Source organism: Protopterus annectens, chromosome 10.part0 (assembly GCF_019279795.1).
Source record: "Protopterus annectens isolate FY-2018-M chromosome 10.part0, PAN1.0, whole genome shotgun sequence".
Taxonomy (NCBI): Eukaryota; Metazoa; Chordata; order Ceratodontiformes; family Protopteridae; genus Protopterus; species Protopterus annectens.
In genome coordinates this window covers 1,679,169,083-1,679,193,483 of record NC_056744.1, presented here as the reverse complement: position 1 = coordinate 1,679,193,483, position 24,401 = coordinate 1,679,169,083, and the positions used below count along the sequence as shown (strand labels likewise).

Sequence of the window (24,401 nt, the reverse complement as noted above, 5' to 3'; positions counted from 1 at the left end):
CCAAAATTGTGTAACTTGCTTTTTAGGATTAGAAATCACAGTCTTTCTTGTTACGTGGTTTATAATAAAGCTAACATGCTCATATGAATCTTGGTCATGACGAACACCTAGAGACAGCTTTGGCAGTGTTGAGCTTCCGGATTCTGCAGCCAGAAGGTACCAAGACAGAGAATCGAAGCAAGTTAAAAGCGTCACCTAAATCGGACTCCTGAAAACATCCTTCTCTGATGGAAGCAAACAGCTTCACTATGTATAACCTGGAGGTAGCAGTAGTGCAGCATTACCATGGAGACCCCTGATTTATTTTCAGCTGTTATAAAATTAGACTTCCCCATATTTTCTTAAACATGGCAAAATGCATGCAGAGAGTTTTATGATTGTATTTAAACTAGGAATAGCTTTCCTATGTAGCTGGTGTTGAATGACACAATGTTCAATTTCTTTACAACACATATTGGACCTTTAGCTGATGCATTGGTCTGCCTCCCCCCTGCCTGACTACCTTAATAGTTCAGTCTGGCCTGGGTTCAGTGGTAGGTCACAGGTGCAAAATTGCCAGTTAAAGCCATTGGACTGCATTCTTTCTGTGACCTTACCGGCTCCCGTGCTTTTTATGCTTGGTATAATAATCCAGACCAGACCTATCCTTCCCACCTTCTCAATCAAGATTCAAGAGTGAGTAGTGAACTGAAGGCTGAAACTGAAGTTTGTTTGTGTGTTATAGTTCTTTCTTTTGAAGAAGTCAGAAGACACTTTTAGTAAAAGTGTAAGAGTTTGAACAACTTTGAATTGAAGTCCATTTGCTGTCAGTGCCCTGGGGGTGGTATGTGAAATATATTGCTATCTAGAATTATTGCAGGCAGTTTAGGCTCTGCAGACAGTGTGTTTTATCAATTTTATCTCCTGTTTTTTTTTTTTTTTTTTTTTTTTGTTTGGAAGTTGGACTTTGGTAACTGGGCGGGAAAGGCACTGGGTGAGGGTTTTGGGTCTAATATCTAAGGCAGTGAAGAGGTCTTTGAGGAAAGGAAACTTTTTCATTTCAGTGCTTGTGCATACATAGAAAAGTACTGAAGGGGTCGTGGGGTTTGGGAAAATGTTTAATTTTTGTGCTTGTGCATACATGATGGACAAAGTACATAAGGGATCCTTGGGGGAAAGGATTCATTTAGATGTAATTTTATTTTTACTCTGCTGTCAGTATTTATCTATTTTATCTTCTATTTTTTATTTGGTAACTGGGCAGTAATGGTTTTGTGCTTGTGTATACATGGAAAAGTAATTAAGGGAACCTTGGCGGAAATGATTCATTTTCATTTTGATGTAATTTTATTTTTACTCATACAAACAGACTGCTGAAAAAGTCATTGGGGAAAATGCTTTATTTTTGTGCTTGTGCATATATAGAAAAGTAATTAAGGGAACCTTGAGGGGGAATGATTCATTTTGATGTCATTTGATAGTGCTTTTTCATATATGGACAGACTACTGAATGAAAAGGTTGTTAAGGGAAATGTTTCATTTATGGTGCTTTTGCATTCATGGAGAAACCTGACTGAAGAGGTCATTGGAGAAAGTGTTTCATTTTGGTGGTTGTGCATACGTGGACCAACCTGACTGAAGGGTCATTGGAGAAAATGTTTCATTTTATTGGTTGTGCTTACTTAGACAAAGTAATGAAAGGGTCGTTGTGAAAAATGTTTAAGTTTTGTGCTTGCGCATACATGAACAAAGTATACAAGAGATCCTTGGGGAAATGATTCATTTTGATGTCATTTGGTACTGCTTGTGCATACATGGACAGACGACTGACTGAGAGGGTTGTTAGGGGAAATGCTTCATTTTGGTGCTTGGGCATACATGGACAAACCTGAGAAAATTTTTCATTTTATTGGTTGTACTTTCATAGTCAGTACTATGGTCAGAAATAGATCTGTTGAATTCCTGCTTACAATGCTATTGCAGTTCTGTCTATGCAGGTCAAGTACTGCATCAAGTAATTTTGTCAGCTAATTCCTGTCCACTGATAAGTTGTACAGAAAAAAGTAACATAACTTCAGAACGGAATGCTTGATTTTAACAGCACTGCCATTACTTCTTTAACACATACCAACTCATATCAACACAGGTTGGCTTAACTTCTAATTATGTAAGAAATGTATGTGCAATTATCCTTAATGAAACTTAGCTTGCATCACGCTGACACACATGTTGTTGTTTGTCTTTTCAGCTTTTCCCGGTTAGGAGTCACCCCAGTGGAACTCCGGTCTGCTAATGATTGGCAGTAGATTTTTATGGTGCCGAGTTGTCAGCCCGATGCCCAACCTTCAGCGAAGGTACGCCCATTCACGCATGTCTTTGGAATGCTACTCGACCGCGAGGAGGACATGCAGACTCCACTCAGAAGGCACTCCAGCCGAGAATCGAACATTAAATTCCTTTAAAAAAATTGCCGTTGTTAAATCACTAAGTGCCCCTCTTGCGCTCCGCCTCCCCAGTCTTCAACAGCTTTGGGCACCTATGACCACAGCCACATCAAGCACAGTTTGGGGCGCTCACTTATGTTCTCTGAAAGTGCAGGGTATTTGGTCTCCTCAGCAGGGAAAACTGCATATAAATCAAAAGGCTACTAGCAATGTACCTGGTGATAAAAGCCTTTCAACAGCACTTAAGCCCAGGGGACCCTGAAAATCTGAACAGACAAGACTGCACTGATTTGGTACATAAACAAGCAAGGGAACCCTCTGTCCTACTCTTTGTGCAGCCTGTCTAGGAATATTTGGATGATGACTCAAGAAATATGTCTAATCCTCATGGCTTCTTATATTCCAGGTCAGAACAATACCTTGGCAGACTCTAAGAAAATACTTTCTAGACCCAATGAATAGATGCTGAAGAGAGAGAGATCTTATGGACATAACCATTCAGTGGGGGATCCCCTCAATAGACCTATTCACCTCTCACCACAACAGACCACTGAAGAAGTTCTGCTTCAGAGCTCTAGAGATAGAAGCTTGGAGAATAGATGCAGTCTCCTTCACATGGACAAACTGGTTCCTATATGCTTCCCTGCTCTTACCCCTAATTCCTGGGTTACTGACAAAAGCCAGGGAAGGCAGAGACCCATCATGATCCTAGTGGTCCCCTTCTGGCTAAGGCAACATTAGTTCTCCCTCTTCCTGATACTTGGTGAGAGGAGATTCTGCACTCTACCACAGGACGTAGATCTTCTCAGCCAAGCCAAAGGATCTGTTTTCACCCACATCTAGCCTCCCTCAGGTTAGCAGCCTGGAGGATAGGGTTTTGACACCAATAAATGCACCCTACTCCAAGGCATTCTAAGGAAATCAAGGAAGCCCAATACCAGGAAATCATACCTGGCAAAAACAGAAGATTTTCTACCTGGTGTCACAGCAATAATACTAACCCTTCTCAGACAGACATCAGCTCAGTCTTACAGTGCCTGTCACTCTTCTTTAGACAAGGATTTTCCTATTCCAGCATAAAGGTACATGCATCTGCAGTAGCAGCTTGCCTGCATAGTGCTTCACCTATCTCCCCCCCAACACACACACCTGAAACATTTTCCAAAATAGGTGATTCCCTTAAGACCACCCAGAATAAACTCTATTCTGGCACGGGATCTAAATTTTGTGTTAGAAAAACTAATCTTGTCCCCGTTGAACCTGCTGCCACTGCATGTCTAAAGATACTCACCTGGAAGACCAGTTTTCTTGTAACCGTTATGTCATCTAAGACTTGGAGCTACAAGCCCTCTTGTGTAAAGAACCTTTCACAGTTTGCCACAGGGTTAGGATCATCTTCAGAGCAAACACATCCGTTATGCCTAGGATGGTATCAGAACTGTCTTTAAATCAGGCTCTCTACCTACCAGCCTTCTTCCCAAATCCACAGAACAGAGCAGAGCAACTCCACCACACCCTGTATGTACACAGGCAGATCAGGTACCATCTAGGCAGAACAAAACCCCCTAATAGTGCAGAGCAATTTCTGGTGGCTTTCACAGAGGGTAAACAGGGCAAGTCCATCTCCAAACAAACCATTTCAAAATGGATAGCTATATGAAATAAGTTCTGTTGCTCACACCATGGAAAAGATTTACCTGGGCATGTTAAAGCCCACTCCACCAGACATGGGGCAATTACCACTGCTTTCCGCAAAGAAGTCATCAGAGGAAACCACATGGAACTCACTTCACACTTTTACAAAATACAATAACCTAGGCAGTGTCACCAGGGCTAAAGCAGGTTTCATTACTGTCATCTTGTAAAATGTTATTTCCTAAGGTCATACAGATGAACCATCACTCAACTTTTAGATTTGGGAGTTCTCCCAAGAATCCATATTGCAATATTGACTATGAAGAACATAGTACAGTTGTGTGCCACTCAACATAACTCTAGATATTTGAGTAGATCAGTGTGTTGCAGTACATACTCCCACCCTCCAAACCCTCTGTCTGCTGACAACTTGTCTTCCTTTTGCTGAGTGCAAGGGATATCAGATTCTTTTCTGCAGATAGTCCACTTAATTCCATTGTCCCCTCTCTGCCTCTTATCTTTTTTTCTCCTTCTCACTTAAACTGAGACAAATGGGGAGGTTTTGTTGTCTCCAGGCATCAGACTGCTCATTAACTGCTTAGAAAAAACCTGAATATGGCACCAACAGATATCCTTTTTAAACCCTGATGTCCAGATGTCAATCTTGGGTTGGCTAGGGATGATGTAAAATCTCTGGAAAATGGGCCAGTCATAAGCTTCGGCATGGCAGGAAGATTTAAGAAGCAGTATGCAATGAACATCTACAGTTACAATAAGTAGGACACAACTATACTTTTTCCATACTCTCTTCTACCAAGGTCATGGTCTTCCCAACTGGACTAGTCCCACTTTTCCATTTGCAACTGAACGCTTGTTTCTGAAAGGAAGAAGGCCTGTTGAGAATCATAAGTGTGCTGGGGGACCGTTAATTTACTCGGGGTCGTCTTGGTTTAAAAGTCGTTTGGTAAGATGTTCAAACACATCAGCTGATCGGGGATCTGCCTCCTCTTTTGCTGATCTTGTCTTTCTCCTTTCCAGACTACACATAACTGAATACGTAGTTATCTCACTGCAGTGAGTACTTATTTATTCCAGAGGTCATATTTGCCCTTGGTATGTATCACCCTGCCACTGTTCTAGAGAAAAAAATTATACTAAAATGGTTTTGCTTCTTCCCTAGACAGATGTACTAATGGGCTTAGTCATGATTCTAGGCTCTGGTCAGTAGTATTGCAGGCAGATGTTTTTTCTCTATGGCAGTGGACTGGCCTGTGCTTATTATTTTATGTAAAGAATATGCATAAAAATAACCAATCTTGTAATGCAGATAATCAGTACATCTTTTTGTACATTCCTTGTTTTTAGGAAGACGGTTTTACGTTGGAACTGTACATTAAACAAAAATTTGAAATACTATTCAAGTTTCTCAAAGACAAGGAGCAAAAACTCAACCAACAACTTAAAAATGATGAATCAAACAGTCTGAAAGAAACAGAAGAAAATCATGCATTCATTAAACATGATATTATTGTCTCCCATGAGGGAATGTTTGATTCTAACCTGGAGCTCAAGAATAAAACAAAAGAAAATTGGGAAGAAAAATGTGAGTGTAATGAAAAGAATGTCACCATTCAGGAGACATCCGACGCACACGTGGAATTCAGAAAACAGAAAACTCTTGGTCAGCTAACAGTAAGCATGCATTTTATTTCTGCTTTTGTTTTGGAAAAGTAGAATGAAGTGTAACAGCCTGTTTGAACTAACACTGTACCAAAAATTTATACTGAACAATGTTCTTAACTCGAAATGTTAGTCTTTTTTTATTATGTCATTGTTGATATGTTAGAAATATTGAATATGCAAACGAATTTGCATCTGAGTTGCATATAATTTGTGAATGAAAGATGATGCAGACCATGTAGGTATTCAGTGTTTCAGGCGTGTATTTGTCTTGGATTTATTATGTAGTGCTGAATACCATTTGGAGGCAGGGTATGTCACTGAGACATGACAAATTCAGGATTTGATTGAAACGAAACATGAAACACGGAGTACCTCATGAATTTAAAGTATGTCACTAAGGAGGCAACCCTACCAAGCTTCTCACATGAAGTGGGGGGGGGGGGTGGCAGTGATCTCCAAATTTCAGCTAACAGCTGTTTGGTTGTAAAACCTTATAGAATGTATATTTAGTTGGGAACTCAAAGAGTAGGATCTTGACTTTTACCCTTTTCTTGTAAACACACATAAAAAGTTTAGATTCCTCAAAAATAGATGCATTTGAAAAATCTTAATTCGATCACCTAGGTTTGATAAAAGACAAATACTTTCAAGCCGTTTAATTTCCTGGCAGAGCAGTGTGGCCTTTTTCGTTACTACATGTTAGATTTCTGCCAAATTATGACAGAAGGGTCCTCTAGCTGATGTGATAAAACAGTTTTGTTTATAGAAAGTTGGACGTTGAGGACTTCCAAGTCCTTATCTTGAGCGAGTCTAGAGAGTCTGTCTTTACTGCCCACATCAAATGTGGTGGGCCTTTATGAGTTATTGCAATTGAAGCCCTCCAGTAATGTATCTGAGGCATCTGTGCAACTGTGCGTCTGCTGCTGTATGCATGCAGATTTGTTTTTACTTTGTGAATTTGTTTTAACATTCTTAACATCTCATAAACCAAGTGACCCGAAGTATTAGGGGAGTTAATTAATTTGCTATGCTTTGAAGCAGGATCTTGCACTTCTTATTTGCATATTGACACACCAATATCCTTTGACCTAGTAGTTTTACTTGGTGCCCTGCATAAGTTAACTACATGAACATGCCTCTCTCTCTCTCTCTCTGTTCGTCCAGTATCCCTTAAACCATTGCTTTAAAAATGTATCTTCAGGTAACGGCACATTCTGCACATCTGTCTAGTTAATAACCAAAATAGCGTACTTTCATTTTCAGAATTTTTTGCTGCTAGCAAATTCTGGCTTGTATATATGTATCAATGCATCTGATGCATTTTCAGACTTCATTATATTGGCTTTTAGTAGCCCATAAAAAATACTTTTTTTTTTTTCTATTTATCTTACAAAATCTTTCAAACTCAGTTGTCTTTCTTTTTAAACATTTTGTTGAATAGTTTTGTACTAGAAAACTGAATAAATGCAGAACAGTATTGCTTCTTATAACCACACCCTTGTAAATGGAACTTGAATTTTAGTTGCAGCATATTTTCTTTTTAACCTCGTCACATTCTTGTCTCCATTAGGTTAAAAATGCATTCTTGCCCTGTTTCTCATTTTTCTGTGTTGGTTGGACTAAAATTTCATCTTTAGCTACATTAACTTTCAATTATTAATGTTTCTGCAGTTCATGAAATGTTCAGTTTTTGGCCAAAGTTTTCAGTTCTGTAACAAACGTGTAATATCTGTAAGAACTTTTGCTCATATACAAATACTGTAGAGATGGTAAGTTTGTTCTACGTTTACAGTAATCGGAAACTTCTTTAATTGCTGGTATTTTGCTTTTGTCCTCATCAAGAAAACTACAGCTAAAAGCGTGCAGGATTTCCAGTGACATGTTAAATATGGCATTCTTAACTTTTCAGGTTCGTCGGCTAGTCTACTCAAAATGAAGAATAATAATTTGAATTGCTGGATCCAAAATGTCCAGTTTTCTGTTAAGCTGTCTTGCAGTAAGAAAGCTCAAAATGGTTACAGCTGTGCCATTTTTCTAATTGCAAATTGTATGTTTACACTGCTAAATGTTATTGTTAACAGGAACAGCTGGGCACCAGCAAGAAGACTCCAGGAAATGGATCCAAACACAGCTCACGGCGTTTATTGCACAGAATAAAACAAGAATGTTAAGCGCTTTCATCCATGTATACAGACTTCTTCAGAACAAGTTTACAAACATCACTCACCCTTAAATACATAAATATCCCGCCAATAAACACAATTAATCAATTAATCTCATTTATTAACACAAGTAGTTTATTTAAAAATGCTTTAAAAGTTCTATTATACAACACAATGTTTCTAAAAAGACTTTATCAAGTCAATGACAATTCTAAAATATATATAAACTGCTTCAATATACCATGATATCTTAAATAGACCAATCCTATCCTATCACATTAATGTCTGGCAGTTATTAAGCAATAGTGTCCGATATTATTCCCTTTATATTATAACTTAGTAATCTTATGATAAGTTTTCTTGTCATAGTTATGTTATTGTGTATTGTATATACTGCTTAATTGAAACCATAAAATATGTTCCCATACTTAATATTGTTGGACAATAATGTATTCTTTTTCTTAAAAAGGTTGATTCTTTACCTAAATAACATTTTTAGCTGTAAAATATAAGATATAAACAACTAATGAAGCAAGGGTATTTCCTACATAAATATGAATTTTGTAAATATGGATGTTAATATGTGTTATAAAATAACATATTTACCCGTATTCATCTACTGTATTGGATTATACCCTCACCAAAGGTTTGGTAGGAACCATTTCATTAAGTCCTGGTGGTATGGCTGAATTTAATCTTATCTGCCATCTCACCTCCTTGTCACCCACTATTGCCTTAATATTTCCTCCTCTGGGGTTAGGTCTCACTACTTCCAATATGGCAAATTTAAAACCTGTGCAACCTTGATTATTTATTAGGTGCCTTGATAGTGCATTATTGGTATCTAATTTTCTAATGCAGTATAAATGGTCATAGATTCTATTTTTCAAGTATCTATCAGTTTTCCCTACATAATAATTCATACAAGTATTGCATAGGGCTAAATAGATGAGATGTTGACTCTGACAGTTGCCATGGCAAAACTTGACTTTACTTCTGATATTATTTTTAAGAATAACTGTCGTCTCTTCATAAATGTAGCTGCAATAATTGCAGTTACCACATTTTTTGGTACCTATCTTGTTACTATTGCTGCTCTTGATAGAATTATATTTTAACTCTATTATTCTCTTTATGTTGTTACCTGTTTTGTACACATAGTATGGTTTGCTCGGTATCTTATCCTTTATTGTACCATCACTTAATAATATGTTCCAATTAGTGTTTATAATATCCTTCACTTCGTTACTGTGTGTACCATATTTCAATATACAGGCTTTATTATATTTGTCATCCATCTCTCCCTTGGTCATATTAGTATTTTTCTTCTTAGTTATCTCATTGTTGTCTTTCAGCTTTTCCCGGTTAGGGGTCGCCACAGCGGAACTCCGGTCGGCTAATGATTGGCAGTAGATTTTTACGAACGGTAAGGTGCCAGCTCAACATTCAACCTTCCACGAGGGCACGCTCATTTACGCATGTCTTTCGAACGCCCTTCCAACCGTGGGGAGGACATGCAGACTTCACACAGAAAGCACTCCCCACACTCCAGCCAAGAATCGAATGGGAGAACCCCTTGCTGTGAGGCAACAACACTACCGCTGCACCACCGCGGCTGCATGTCTACACTCCTAAATAGATGTTCTCAAAGACAGACACGTTCCTTCAATTCTGCAGCTGTTTCCTCCTTGCTGTTTTCTTCATTTCTCACAGTAGATATGTTTTATTAAAATGCTATATAAGTAACTTAGACTTTATAGATGAACTTCAAGCCTTCGTATGCTGTTTTATTCAGTGTTTTCTAAAAGAAATGTGTACCATCTGACATGCCACTTCCTTTAACCAGATGTTAACATATTTAAAGCTGTGACCCCCGTATAATCATCACCATCATCATCATCATCTCCATGATGAGTCCTGCAGCAACCCTCCTTTCAGGAGGAATAACAAGCATATTCAGTTTAAAAAAAATGATATTTATTTTCGGATGGATGAGTATCCATGTTTTAGCAACTATTAAGTTGTTAAACAAGGAAGCTTATCCGTCAAAGAGTAAATAAGATTCCTCCTGAAGGGAGGGTTGCTGCAAGACTCACCATGGAGATTACTTCTTTGTAACATCCAGTTTTAGAAGTACTTGTTGACCAGTACTCAAGACAATATGAGGTGCATGTTGGATAAGAGAGACTACCAGAAGTGGATTCCTAGGATCTCAATCACATATAATACAACCAGGGAACACCATTTTACAGCTGGGGCATGCACTCTCATAGTTTTCTGTGTTTTTGAGGAATAATTTCAATGTAGTTTTGTTTTTAGTCTGTGTCTTAAGTTGTAATAAACAAATGATTTTGTGTTATTGCAGAAGTGATTTTGTAGTGTGAAAAAGAGGGCCTATATCACGTTGTCGAACTCTTAAAAATTTGAACGTCATATGGTCAAGACCATATGAACGTTTCAATGGAGATGTCCGTACAGTGCGGAAAGTAAAGATTTCCCTTTTCTGCACTGTAGTGCAATCTCGGAGTTGGTATATTTAAAGAGTGGGGGGTGTGAGGGGTGCTTGGGGGCTTGCCCCCCTGCTTAAAATGTTCAGGTAGGTTTTTTGTTTCGTTTATTTATTTTTCTATTAGATTTTCTAACTTTTAAAAGTTCGATCATATGGCGTCGACCATATGACGTTCGAACTTTTAAAAATGTGATTATCTAATATAGATCCTAAAAAAGAAAGGTATGAGCTGTTATTGTGTCCATGCTTGGAAAATAGTTTGTGTTATTCTCATTAAGAGCTTATTTTGTGCTGTAGTTTGCCTGACCTCAGCTTCAGCACTTTTTAGTTGAGACTCAGCTATGGGACTTCTCCAGCTGTTAACATACATCGTGTTTGCACAGCTGCATTCACTGAGCAGATAAAGGTTGAGAATGTAAGTCATGGTGAGTTGCACTGCAATGTATTGTACTGTGCAAACTGGTGACACTTTTTTTTTTGTTATGTCCTTTTTCTTCACTGAGGTGTGACTATGGAGTTAAGATATATATATATATATATATATATATATATATATATATATATATATATATATATAATATATATACACACACATATGTATGTGTGTGTGTGTATGTATAAAATTCTGGTGAGCATGGTGAGCGTTGGGGCTTGACTCCCCATGGCAAAGAAAAAGTTTTTTATGTTTTATGCTTCCTGCCCGCTTACACTTTCTAGAACCAAAGCTCTTCACCGAAGAGAAGCCAAAGCCCTGGCCACCCATAATAGCAAAAAAAATGCATTTATAACTTCCTACTAATAGTTGCATTAAAGACTTGTTACTGTAATATAAATTAGTATAATTAACTATTAATTCTTAAATTAAAAATATGTTTTTCTTTTCTTTTTTAATTTTATTTTTTGGACCACCATTTAATTTAATTTTTTTTTTATTTTTTATATATTTTTTTTGGGTCTTATTATTTTAATATATTATATTATTATATTTCAATTTCTATATATATGTGACTGTTGAATTATATGTTATTTGTGAAAAATGTGTATTGTATATATTATATTTTTATCCTAAATCTGTATATATGTTATATGTATATTTTTTTTAATGTTCATAATCAATACTTTTAACTGAATACATCTGTTCTGTAGACTGAATAATGCTGTTCATATTCAAAACAATATAATTGTACTGTCTTTTGGAGCTTTTCTTAGTCAAAACAGACTTTAGCCCCAATCAGACTTACTAATTAATAATAATAAATGTAATTAATTAAGTAATTAATTAATAATATAGTGAATTTTGAGACTTCATCATATAGTTTTATATATGCCAGTCATTCATAAGAATGGTTTGGATTCTAAAACAAAACTATATAACCAAGAATGTTAAAATAAGCTGACGTTATAATTGCTAATTTTAACGTCATAAACGAATAATTCAAAATGTAGCGTTATGAATATCAAATTGTAATAATGGGGGGTTTGTGTTTTGTGTTGGTATGGTTGTTGGTTGTGTGGGTGGTGTGTTGATGTAGTGTAGGTGTTGAGGTAAGTTTGTGAGTGTTTTTTTGTGTGGGAGTTAGGGTGTGAGTGAGTGAGGATGTGATGTGTGTGTGAGTGAGCTTTTTTGTTGTGTGTGTGATCTCGAGTTAGTATATATAAGCAGGGGGGTAGGCCCCCATTAGGGGGGTGCAGGGGGCCTGCCCCCCTGCTTATGTGTGTGAGTTGTGTGTGTGTTTTTTTTTGTTTATTTTTATGGTTTTTCAGCTCCCCATTTTTCGTAGTTGCATTTCTTTATTAAGTTGCTTCATAACCATTTATAGTCTGTTTTACTAATAAAAGATGGATTTGCACTATTTTTGTGCAGAGAGCAAGAACACTCATCCAGCTACCTACTTAACTCAGTAAACTACTTGAAACTTCAACAAGACACTGTTATTTCTCCCACCAGAAGGATATCAGAGAGAGGCTGCTAGATATGCTAGCTAAAAGAGATTTTATCTGGACTAATCCTTGTAGCCTTACTAACTTGGGGGATCTATTTTCTGTGTCACAGATGTGTTCTTTAACCCCATAAACCCAACCGAGTCATTCTGAACCACAGATGTACTCCCTTATATATGCTGACAAGCCATGCATATTGTAGTGACTTACAAGAGGCAATCTGAAGTAGTAAAAAAGTAATAGAAAAGGAAAGTTTTATAACTTTTCACCCAGTGTAGGCCTCCCCTTCCCACCCTTGGGGTGTGTGTGTGTGTGTGTGTGTGTGTGTGTGTGTGTGTATAAATAGTTAATCTTTTTTTCCCTCTTTAACCTCGGGTTCTGCATAAAAAAAAAGTAATAGAAAAGGAAAGTTTTATAACTTTTCACCCAGTGTAGGCCTCCCCTTCCCACCCTTGGGGTGTGTGTGTGTGTGTGCTTGGCTAGCTAGCATTGTTAGCTATAGGTATGTCGGAGTCCCAAAAAACAATGTTTTCTAAGTGCACAGAGTGTGGCCATAAGCTGTTTCCAGCCAATGGTCACACTCTGTGTGTGGTTTGTCTACGGGTTCCACATCTCACCTCAGGCTGCAAGGTATGTGCAGCATTCAACCCCCGGGGCCTGCAGGATCACATGACCAAGCTGATTCTGGCTGGTCTTCTACCAGCAGAATCAGCCACCTCTTCTGCATTGCCTTCTTCAGCCACGGCTGTGACTGCTCAAGCTTCCGGGCCTTCTCCCCTGTCCAGGACTCCCACTCTCACTTCCAAACAGGGTGAGAGAGAGGCCAGGAAGGAGAAACACAAGCAAGGAGAGAGAGAGAGAGAGAGAAACAAAAGGAACGAGAGACTGGGAGAGGGGTTGCAAGAGACAAGCATACTCGGATCCGTCACCCCCCCCCCCGCTAAAGTGATCTCTACTCCATGGAAAGTTGTTAGGCTGTCTTCCACTCAGCCCCGTTCTCCATGATTCTCTCTGGAGCCAGAGGAGGAGGCTCAGCTCGCTTTGAGGTCGTCCTCTCATTGGCCCTCACAGCCCGTGTCGGTGGCGTCCTCAAGATCCACAAGGAGCCTCTCTGAAGCTGGCATGGACCACATGATGAGAATGGGAGTATTGCTGGCCCCCCCCCAGCCAGAGCAGGGAGTTTGGCTCCGACATTTGCCCTGATAGCTCCTTCTCCGATCCAGCCTCGGGTTTCGGAGTCCCTGGATCTGAGGTGCCATGGAGTCAGGGGGTCAGCGCCAGTGGTTCCTCCAACCTCAACGCTTGCCATGTCCTCAAGCCTGTCTGATCCCCTGTTGGATTCAAGCTCTCGGAGCTGAGATCTGGGCATCAGATCCGAGGTGATGAGTGCATCGTTGGCCCCATTGTGGTCTTGGCATACCATCCCTACTGGGTCCGACTGTTCCGGCCTCGGCTCCGATCCCCTCGTCAGATCTGATACCCGCCCCACTAGTTTCAGGGAAGCTGGCTCCCCTTTGGCCTTCGACATTGTGGAGAGGGTACTGTCTGGAGGATCGAGACCTCTCACTCTTTCCTCGGAGTCCACCCCTCCTCCCTTGCAGCTGAATTTGTCTTCCATCATCCAGTCCTCCCAGGGACAGCCTGTGTCTGATACACCCCAGATGGTTCCCCTTGAGGAATATAAGACTGTTTGTGAGCCCTCCCCGGAGAGCCCCCCCCCCCCGAGGAGGCTCCTCACAAATGCCAGTGCAAGAGGAGGCACATGGACTTCCCTGAGTCCCTCACTGAGGATAACGACTTGGAGGAAGGAGAAGATTCCCCAAGATCACCCCTGAAGACATCTCCTTTGGAGACATTATGGAAATTCTTCACCAGAAGGGGGGCTGGTCCACCCAAAAGCCTTCCTCGGATGAGTCAGTATTTCTGGAGGCATTCACAGGCCCCTCTACCTCTTGGGTGTCCCCCACGACTGACCCTCTGCTAGACCTCATTACCACCAGAGCTTGGAAGGAACCGGACACTGTAGAGTCAATACCCAAACGGCCAGATAAAGTATTGATCCTCCTGCTGACAAGCCCACTTGGAGTAAGGGTTCCCCTGTTGATGCCATGGTGGTGGCAGCGGCCACCAAAAAGGAACTGGTGCAGGAGAGTTCCTCGATCCATCCTGTGGACAAGGAGTCTAGGGTGATGGATCATCTTGGAAAGCAAACTTTTGCTTCAGCTACCTTTGCTATAAGGGCGCTGAACTACATGGCCCACGTAATTAGACTTCAGTGTGACCTTGTGAAAGAGTACGTGGAGTCTTCCCCTGGAGTCCATTTTGGCCAAGGATAAATGGACATTCTCTGCTCATATGGCCATTCTCGAGTCGGATTCAAATACGTCCATGCGTTTACTCTCTCATGCCACCGAGGGAGCCGCTAGGGCGGCCGGGTCCGGTATGGTCATAAGGTGTCATGCCTGGGTCCGGCTTTGTGATTTTTTGGAACCTTTCAAGGCGTCCTTCACAAATGCCCCTTTTGATGGTTTGACCCTGTTCGGGAAGACCGCCCAAGATACGCTAGTCCAGAGCGAGAAGGACGGGAAAATGCTGTCGGCCATCGGGATCCGCTTCTCCAACCCTCGAAGGTCCTTCTACAGGAACCAGCGAGGGCAGAAGAAGCTGTGGTTCCGGAAGTCTCAGCAGTCCTGGAATGCTCTGGACTCCTTCTCCCCTAGAGGCAGAGGGAGACAAGGTGGACGCCGGCCCAGAGGCAGAGGGGGACCGAAGAACTTGGGTCATGGGAACCTTTTTCCGATTGACCCGCAAAGCAGCCCTGAGGGGTTGCCCGACTGCTCCTCTCTGGAGGCAGTCGGGGGGGGGGGGTTGAGGTACCTAGCCCAGTGGGAGTCCATCACTTCAGATCACTGGGTGCTTTGAATAATATCCAGATGCTATTTCATTCCCTTCATAAACAGTCCCAGACATCCCACCCACTCAAAGGGAGGTGGCAGATTTGGAAATAGAAAAGCTGCTAGACAAAAGAGCAATCCAGCCAGTGCCCCAGACCAGTCCAGATCAGGCATCTATTCCAGGTTCTTTTTGGTGCCAAAAAAGACGGGGGACTTAAGGCCAATCCTAGACCTATCCATGATGAACCTGTCCGTTGCCAAGGAGAAGTTTCAGATGGTCACATTACAGTTCATCCTGCCATTTTTGCAGGAGGAAGACTGGATGTGTTCGGTAGACCTCAAGGATGTGTACTACCATATCCTGATGGACAGGCGATCCAGGAGGTTCCTCCACTTTTGGCTAGGAGCCAGTCACTACCAGTTCAGGGTCCTGCCCTTCGGTTTCACCACATCCCCCAGGGTGTTTACCAAGGTCATGTTAGTTGTAGCGGCCCATCTGAGGCTTCAGGGCATTCAGGTCTTCCCATGCCTGGACGACTGGCTCCTCACTGCCTCCACCAGGCATCAACTTATGCTAGCCAGAAACTTCTTTCTTCAGTTGTTGAATTGGCTGGGTATTACAATAAACCTCAAGCAGTCTTCTCTTCAACCTGTTCAGATTCTATACTTCGTAGGAGCAAGAATAGATTCTGTTCAGGCCAGGATATTTTTGACCCTAGACAGACTTCGGAGCCTGGCCCTTCATCTCTTGGTGCTTTTTCAGATTCCTGCACCCCCAGCAGAGTTAGTCCTGAGAGCCCTAGGGTCCATGGCAGCAGCGATATATCTGATTCCTTGTGCACATCTGCATATGAGAGTGTTACAGTGTACGTTACAAGTTCAGTGGTCTCTACTATATCAGCCTTTAGACTTTCAGATTCCTCTAAGCAAAGTGTGCAAAGCATCTCTCATGTGGTGGCTTTAATCCCAGGATCTGCGAGAAGGACGCCCCTTTGTTACGCCTCTGCCCCAAGCCACGGTGACCACGGATGCCTCCCGCTTAGAGTGGGGGGGCATTGCTCAGGCAGGACTGTCCAAGGCACGTGGACCCCAAGCGAGACTGTTCTGCATATCAATATTCTAGAGATGAGAGAAGTCCTTTTAGCATGGCAGGCCCTTCATACTGCTCTTCCTCTGGGAACTATTGCGATCCAGTCAGACAATATGTCAGTGGTCTGGTACATCAACAAACAGGGGGGAACCAGGTCCTATCCACTTTGTCGAAAGGCCATGAGAGTGTGGGCATGGGCGATCTCAACCAACCGTTTTCTGATAGCAACGCACATCCCGGGTAGGTCAAAAATTTTGGCAGACAAATTGAGCAGGACTATCCTTTCACTTAATGAGTGGTCTCTGAACCCTTATGTAGCGGAACAGATCTTCCTCAAGTGGGGTCAGCCTTGCTACAATCTCTTCAAGTCGCTGTCCAACGCAAAGTGCAGTGAGTTTTTTGCTCTGATTCTCCCGACAGGGGAAGTCCCCAGAGATGCTCTTGTCCATGCTTAGCCACCTGGCCCTTTTTATGCATATCCCCCACTTCCTCTCATGACAAAATTCTTACAGAAAGCTCGTCGGTTGGGGGGCAGGGTAATCCTCATAGCCCCATTCTGGCCTCGTTAAGTCTGGTTCCCTTGCCTACGGTCTCATCTTCTAGCTCCGCCCTGGATATTGGATCCCATTCTGGATATCATTCATCATCCCTCGGGAGTTCCTCCTCCGAATCTGGACATCCTCAAGCTCACAGCCTGGTTGCTCCAGTTCCATTAGTTGCCAGCACTCTCGGTATCTCTTCTCCAGTTAAATCCATTCTGGTAGCGGCACACAAGTCCTCTACCAGGAAAGTGTACAGTAGTAAATGGAAACTTTTTTCCATTTGGGCTTCTCAGAGAAATTTGGATCCTTTTACTGCTCCAGTTCCACTGGTGTTAGACTTTTTTTGTCTCATATGTTCCAGCAGGGGGCCAGCTCTTCCACAGTGAAAGTCCAGCTGGCAGCTATATCCCATTTTCATGTAGGGGAAAATTCAGGTTCTCTGGCTTCTACCAGAATTTTCAAGACCTTTATCAAAGGTACTTTTCTACTGAGACCTCCTATCAAACATCCTTCTCCTCCGTGGGATTTGACCTTGGTTCTTCAGGCCTTAATTGCACCTCCGTTCGAGCCCGCAGCATCAATTGACTTGAAATTCTTGTCATGGAAGACAGCCTTCCTGGTAGCAATCTCTTCAGCCAGGAGTGTGTCGGAGCTTCCAGCCCTAGGTATGAAACCCCCATACCTAGTTTTTCATAAGGCTAGGGTGTCTCTCAGGACTAACCCGTCTTTTCTTCCTAAAGTTGCTTCGGAGTCCAACATTAATCAGTCTGTTAATCTGCCTGTTTTTTTCCCTAATTTTCAAAATAAAGGGCAATACAAACTTCATTTCCTGGATGTTCACAGGCAGTTACGTTTTTACTTACATAGGTCCAAACCTTTCCGTAAATCTGATCAGCTTTTTGTTTCCTTTGCTAAACTCTTTTTAGAGAAACCGGTTTTGAAGGTGACTCTCACTAAATGGATTTCGCTTTGTATTTTACAAGCATATAAAGAACTTTGATTACCAGAACCAGAAGGAGTTCATGCTCATTCTACCCGTTCTATGGCTACTTCTGCTGCATTCTGGTCTAGAGTTTCCCTGGATGACGTTTGTTCAGCAGCTACCTGGGCTTCCTCTCACACTTTTATTACTCATTATAAACTGGATATGGTGTCTAGAGGAAGGGCTTCCATTGGCTCTGCAGTGCTCCGGAATATCCTTCCTTAAGGACCTCCCAAGATTACAGGTAGCTGGCGACTCTGTCCCACAGGTTGATGATCAAATTAAGTTAACTACTTCAGATAAAGAAGTTATGTACTCACCATAACGTTCCATCTGAATAGTTAGACTTCATTTGTCAGCAACTGTCCCCCCCTCCTTCTCCCTGACCTTGGTGGTTTATTTATGCTTTTGGGCTCGATGTCCTGAGTCTGACCAGCCTGGTGTATGTGTTCGTGTCAGGGTTTGGTATCTTAGGTTGTTGTGTGTCATGTGATGGGTGGCAAACTCAATCTGAGGATTGGAAGGAGGTTGCAGTGTAGTATGGGTAAAGGGGAAGAGCTTACAGCTTGGATCTTTAGCTTGGTAAGCTGCCGGCCCAGATCCGAATCGGATCCGGAATCCACAGGTTGCTGACAAATGAAGTCTAACTACTCAGATGGAACGTCATGGTGAGTACATAACTTCTTTTTCTGCATTATATATGCAAATGCAGCAGACCTGTACAAGCTATAGTGAATCCTCTATTTGTTCCTTCATCTCACAAACCTGTTACAGATTAATTGCTTGAAAAACACTGAGCCAGACAAATGTCTGTGTCACAGACCTGTTCCTCTGCACTATACATTTATATTAACCATTTTGTATGTTGCAGGCAACCTTTAGGTTCCTGGATTGGATGTTTCTGATGCTTTTTGTTTTATGGGTTTGTAACAGGATGATTTGGGCTAAACTGGAGGATTTTTATATAGGACAGGCATGGGTCACTTCTCAGCAGCCTGTAGAAGACAGAATAGGAAAATGCTTTGCTGCATGACACTTGTTTTTTATACCATGTATTCTTTTTGTGAGAAATCTCTGAAAATGTCCCAGTTGTTGTGCATGGCTGTGTACATACTGAAGGGGGTAGTCTGCTGAATGGTCTTATAAGAGTAGAATACAACAAAAAAGATGACATGTTTTGATGGGGTGGCTACGGTGGTGCAGCAGTTAGCATTGTCACCTAACAGCAAGAGGTTCAACGGTTCGGATTCTCGGCTACGTTGCCTTTTGTGCAGAGTCTGCTTGTCCTCCCACATCCCAGAGACATGCAGTAGGTGGATTAGACAGTCTGAATTGACCATAGGTGAGAGTGTGTGTGCAAGTGAGTGGTACAAATGAACTACCATGGCAGGGCTTGGCACCCAGCAGTGTAAACTTGGCTAGAGATGATTGTCACTGCTGTAGTGACATCCCGACCCCATGTGCAAAATAGGAAAAGGGGTTGAGGATGGATGGATGGATATCAGAAGTATACTTCAGTCCTATAGACCTTTCAGGTTCTTTGTCACATACATAAAACCTGCACCAATCTGTTCTGGCCTTCTTCATTGCAGACCCTATGTGAATAATTGTGCATTCCAGATGTTTTTAACCACAAAGGTTGAGATGACACGTTCTGTATCTCAGATCTGTTTCTAATTTCCTAGTCTGACATGAACCAATCTGCATCCTCGTGACACAGAATCATGAGACATTATTTGTCCCATGACAGCTCCCAGACTTGACACAGCCCCAACACTGGCCCATTTCAGAATTTATAAATGTTCATCATATTGATCACCACTGCAGTAGCCTTAGCTATATGGGTATATCCTGTCAAGGATATAACATCTGGCAGCTTCCTAAGCTTCAGGGCACCTTCCACATGCCAACTCTGTCAGACAGCTTGAGCTAAGCTGACTAAGACAAGTTTGGGTGTGAAGGCCTTCACAGCTTTACTGCCACTGAAGAGTGCACTCTCCTGAGGCATTAGAGGATTGACTGTCAGCACCTGCTTTCTTTTGTTGGGCAGATTGATTCTCTTTGAGGAAAAAAAAATTTTTCTTAATTTTGTTTTATTATTCCTTTCCTCTTCAGGAAGGTTATTTTAAAGCTAAGAGTGTTGTGTTTTAATGGACTGTCTTGAGACTGTAACATACTTTTAAATGGAGCTGTTGTTTTCATGTTCATTTAAAAGTGGTGTAAAGTAGCTAAAAGCATTTTTTTTCTGTGGTGAAATTGTGTTTAAAACACTATGCCACCCCAACAAAAATTAACTGTGTTTTACTGTGCTTTTCTGTCAGAAAAGTAACATTTGTAGACTGGTAGTGTTTACCAGCAATTCTTGTCTACCCTGGGAAAAGGCACCATTTTCATCATGGCCAGGGAACAAAGTACCAGTCCCATGGTCAGTCCTTCTTTCAGCCACAAAAAGAAAAAATTAAGCAAGCAGCCTTTGCCGCCATTGGAGGCTAGTAATTGGCTCAGACAGAGGTGGGTGACTCTGTTGTGGCCATTATTTGCACGTCAGACCACTCATCTTTTACCCTGGATCACTCTGGTGTAGCACATCTGCAGCTGTTGGGGTCCACTCAGTGGGCAAGGAAGAGCCACTCTTGTCAGTCGTGTGAGTGGGAACACACAGGATTTCTCTGTTGTGTCAGAATGCTGTGTCCATTCCTGAGGAACCTGCTGCTGCCATTAATAACACAGTTGGCCCCATTTTACTTGTCAAAAAGAAATGGAAATCCAAGCTTGCATCATCTACTCCTCAAATTTCTTTAGATAGCAGTAGCTTACTGGGTATGGCTCAGGGTTTAATTCAGTCTGTTTATCTTCTTGTAAAGTAGCTTCTGGTAAAAGAAAGAGGGATCCCTCTTTTCCTGAAGAAATTCAAGATTCTGAATGTGATCAGGAAGATGCAGGGATTGATACTTTTTTCCTTAGATTTCTGATCCGACTCCACTAAGTTTCTGATTCTCCCTCTTGGGTGGGTGGGGGTCTCTTTCTCTGAGACTAAGGTTACCATACGTCCGGGTTTCCCTGGACACGTCCTCTTTTTTGGACTCCTGTCCGGGCATTTTTTGAAAATTTTGTGATTTGTCCAGGTTTTAAAACCTGGACAAATCGCAGAATTTTCAAAAAACAGACTCCCCTATTTTGGAGTCTTTCCTCTGCTTTTTTCTTTTTTCATTGGCTCATATACCAGTATACGAGCCAATCAAAAAACAGAGCTCTGTTCAATGTGGAACTGCTTGATGTTCCGCATTGAACAGAAGCGGGTCCGCTGTGTGCATTTTTGATTGGCTCATATACCAATATATGAGCCAATCAAAAAGCAGAGCTCTGTTTAATGCGGAACAGCTTGATGTTCTGCATTGAACAGAAGAGGGTCCGCTGTGCACGTTTTTGATTGGCTCGTATACCGGTATACGAGCCAATCAAAAAGTGGAGCTCTGTTCAGTGCAGAACTGCTTGATGTTCCGCATTGAAAAAAAGCGGGTCCGCTGTGTGCATTTTTGATTGGCTCATATACCAGTATATGAGCCAATAAAAAAGCAGAGCTCTGTTTAATGTGGAACAGCTTGATGTTCCGCATTGAACAGAAGAGGGTCCACTGTGCACGTTTTTGATTGGCTCGTATACCAGTATACGAGCCAATCAAAAAGTGGAGCTCTGTTCAATGCAGAACTGCTTCATGTTCCGCATTGAACAGAAGAGGGTCTGCTGTGCAAGGTTTTGATTGGCTCGTATACCGGTATACGAGCCAATCAAAAAGCGGAGCTCTGTTCAATGGGGAACTGCTTGATGTTCCGCATTGAACAGAAGAGGGTCCGCTGTGCGAGATTTTGATTGGCTTGTATACCGGTATACGAGCCAGTCAAAAAGCAGAGCTCTGTTCAATGCGGAACTGCTTTATGTTCCGCATTGAACAGAACGGGGTCCGCTGTGCGAGGTTTTGATTGGCTCGTATACCAGCATATGGGCCAATCAAAAATTCCCAAACACAGACCTTTTTTTTTTTTTTTTTTTTGCTCTTCAACCTAAGAGGGGTAGCAGCACATATATTTTTTTGTCCTCTTTTACATACAAACAAATATGGTAACCCTATCAGAGACTATTGCAAGAATGAGCCAGAATGTGCCAGTGTTTTCTGTGGGAGAACATTGAGGTTTCTGAATCCGTCAAAAATGCTATGATTTGTTACAGAAGGATTTTCTTGAACCTACACCCATTCCTCCTGTCCTGTCTGCTTTAGATGATGTATCTGTTAACTGCCTGCAATTTTCCTGATAGTCAGTCAGCTGCCCCTAAGAAGTAAGATAGGATGTATAAATTCCTTGGTCTTTTTATATGCTATTTCGAAACCTGACCCAACAGGTATAGCTTTAATTAATCACACTTCTGCACTTAGTTAATTCTAATCCTACACTTTCTGATAAGGATGGAAAAATTATTGATAGGTATGGGGGAAAAGTGCATACTTGTGCAACTTTGATTTTTCAGAATTTTGAATTGTCAGGATTGATATGTTAAAGTTTGTTCTGACAAACTGGGAAAGTATGAGGAATGTTTCATCTGCAGTTTCTTCTTTTGAAGAAAACTCAGCTTTAAATAACTTAATTTATTTGCTGCACATGTCACTGCTCATTGTTTACAGTGCATGTACGACTCTGTTGATACTTCTTCCAGGGCTGTGACCACTGGTACTGTTTTGAGGAGGTTTGCATGGCTGCATTCTCAGAGATTCCCAGTTGATATTAATAAAGAGATTTTAAATTCTTTTTTTTTTCGATAATCATTTTTATTATTTTTCAAAACCATAATACAATCCACACACTATTTACATTATGTACAAAATTGCTTCCAATGTTTAGCTCCATTTCAAATATTCACATCATACATTAACAATAGATATCGTACTAATCAGGTAGAGAAAAAAAAAAAAAAACGAAAACATCTACCAGAGAAAAATAAAAACAAACTCAAGCCAACAATCTGTATTATTTCTACGTCCTCTATCTAATCTAATATTGTGTTTGTTCTCTTACTGTATGTCCTAAAAGAAAGTGGATAGGAACCTCTAGGCCAATACAATGTTAAAGATTTGCTCCCAAATTTTTATACTATTTATACTTTTCTTGTTGTTACTAATTAATAATTTATGTGCTAAAATATGCTTGATCGCTAACAGCCTGAATTTTTGCCACGATGTCTGGGCTGGGTTCAACCAATTTGTGGCTATATATAATTTCATTAATAAACTGATATTCATAATTACGATCCTCTTTGATTTATCTAAATTCTCCGGTGGGATATGGAGAATCAAAAATTCCCAGGTGAGTGAGTTTTGGTAACCCATTTTTTGTAACTGCAATTACAATTTATAAATGCACTTGCAACTCCAGAACATGTGTAGCAGGTCCGCTGTCTGATCTAAACACTGTGGACATTTGGGTGAGTTTTTCGAATCAAATTTATGAAGAGTGAGACGGGTATAATACGCATTATTAAATATCATCAGTTGAGTAAAGACCAGTTTTTGAAGGGATACTGATTTCAATGTTAAGCTAAACGCCTTTACTATCGTACTATCATCTAGGGATACCAATTTCTCTTTCCAGTATTTCAATAAAAGAATATAATTATTGTATTTCCTCTAAGAGATTTTAAATTCTTCCTTGTGTAGAGATTGTAATTGGCTCCTTTGCTGCAGAGGTGATCAAAAAGTGTGATGAAAGGGGCAAGCTGATCCAGGGAATCTCTAAGATTTTTCAGCCATCCTTTTCCAGGTTTTCCAAGGGACTTTCTATCTCATCATCCAATTTTGGAAAAAAAAAAAATATAGAATAAACAGTCTCAACAAAATGCTGGTAAACAGTAATTTATGAAGAAATGGCAAGACGCATCCAAAAAGAAGTGTTGAACCTCCCAAAACCAAGGACAGTCCAACAAGTCTGAATGACTGTTCGAGACCTTGTGAACCACTCCCACATGGACCCCTTTCCTAGAATCTCCATTTTCCTCTTTGACAACACATTGTTTCAGACAAATGGGTTCTGAAAATCATTCATCCAAGTTACAGATGGCAGTGGGAGAAAATTCTTCCTTTCCATGGGTCATTCCTCATCCTCCTGATCAGACTCTTGTTTCCACCAGTCATGACATGCTGTCCCAAGAAGTGATAAAACCAGCTCCTCCTTTTCAGGTGGGGAAGGGTTTTTATTCAAGGATGCTCCTAGTGCAAAAGAAAAAAAAAATCTTTCTTAAACCTTTTTGTGATGGTGCCCACATTAAAAATGATGTCACTTCACAACCTGTTACCTCTTCTTTGTCTTTCAACTTTTTCTGGTAACACTAGACTTTATCACAACCCTATTCATCCAGACTTTAGACATTTCTTAATGAGATCCAGAAACACAAAAACGTATCAGTTCTCTTCCTTACCCTTTGGACTATCCACTGCACCAAGAGTGTTCACAAAGTGTCTAGCTCCACTTATAGCTCATTGTAGGCTATAGG

General features: G+C 41.0%; 1 protein-coding gene across 2 annotated transcripts in view; it reads left to right on the top strand.

Moving 5' to 3' along the window:
• Positions 1 to 24,401, top strand: part of LOC122813890 (zinc finger protein 85-like) — a 118,314-nt gene that overhangs the window by 47,792 nt on the left and 46,121 nt on the right. For both annotated transcript variants that reach the window (XM_044086432.1, XM_044086433.1), the window contains one exon: positions 5,424 to 5,750. In XM_044086432.1, coding sequence (XP_043942367.1) covers positions 5,424 to 5,750 — 327 coding nt within the window. The remainder of the gene's footprint in view (positions 1 to 5,423; positions 5,751 to 24,401) is intronic.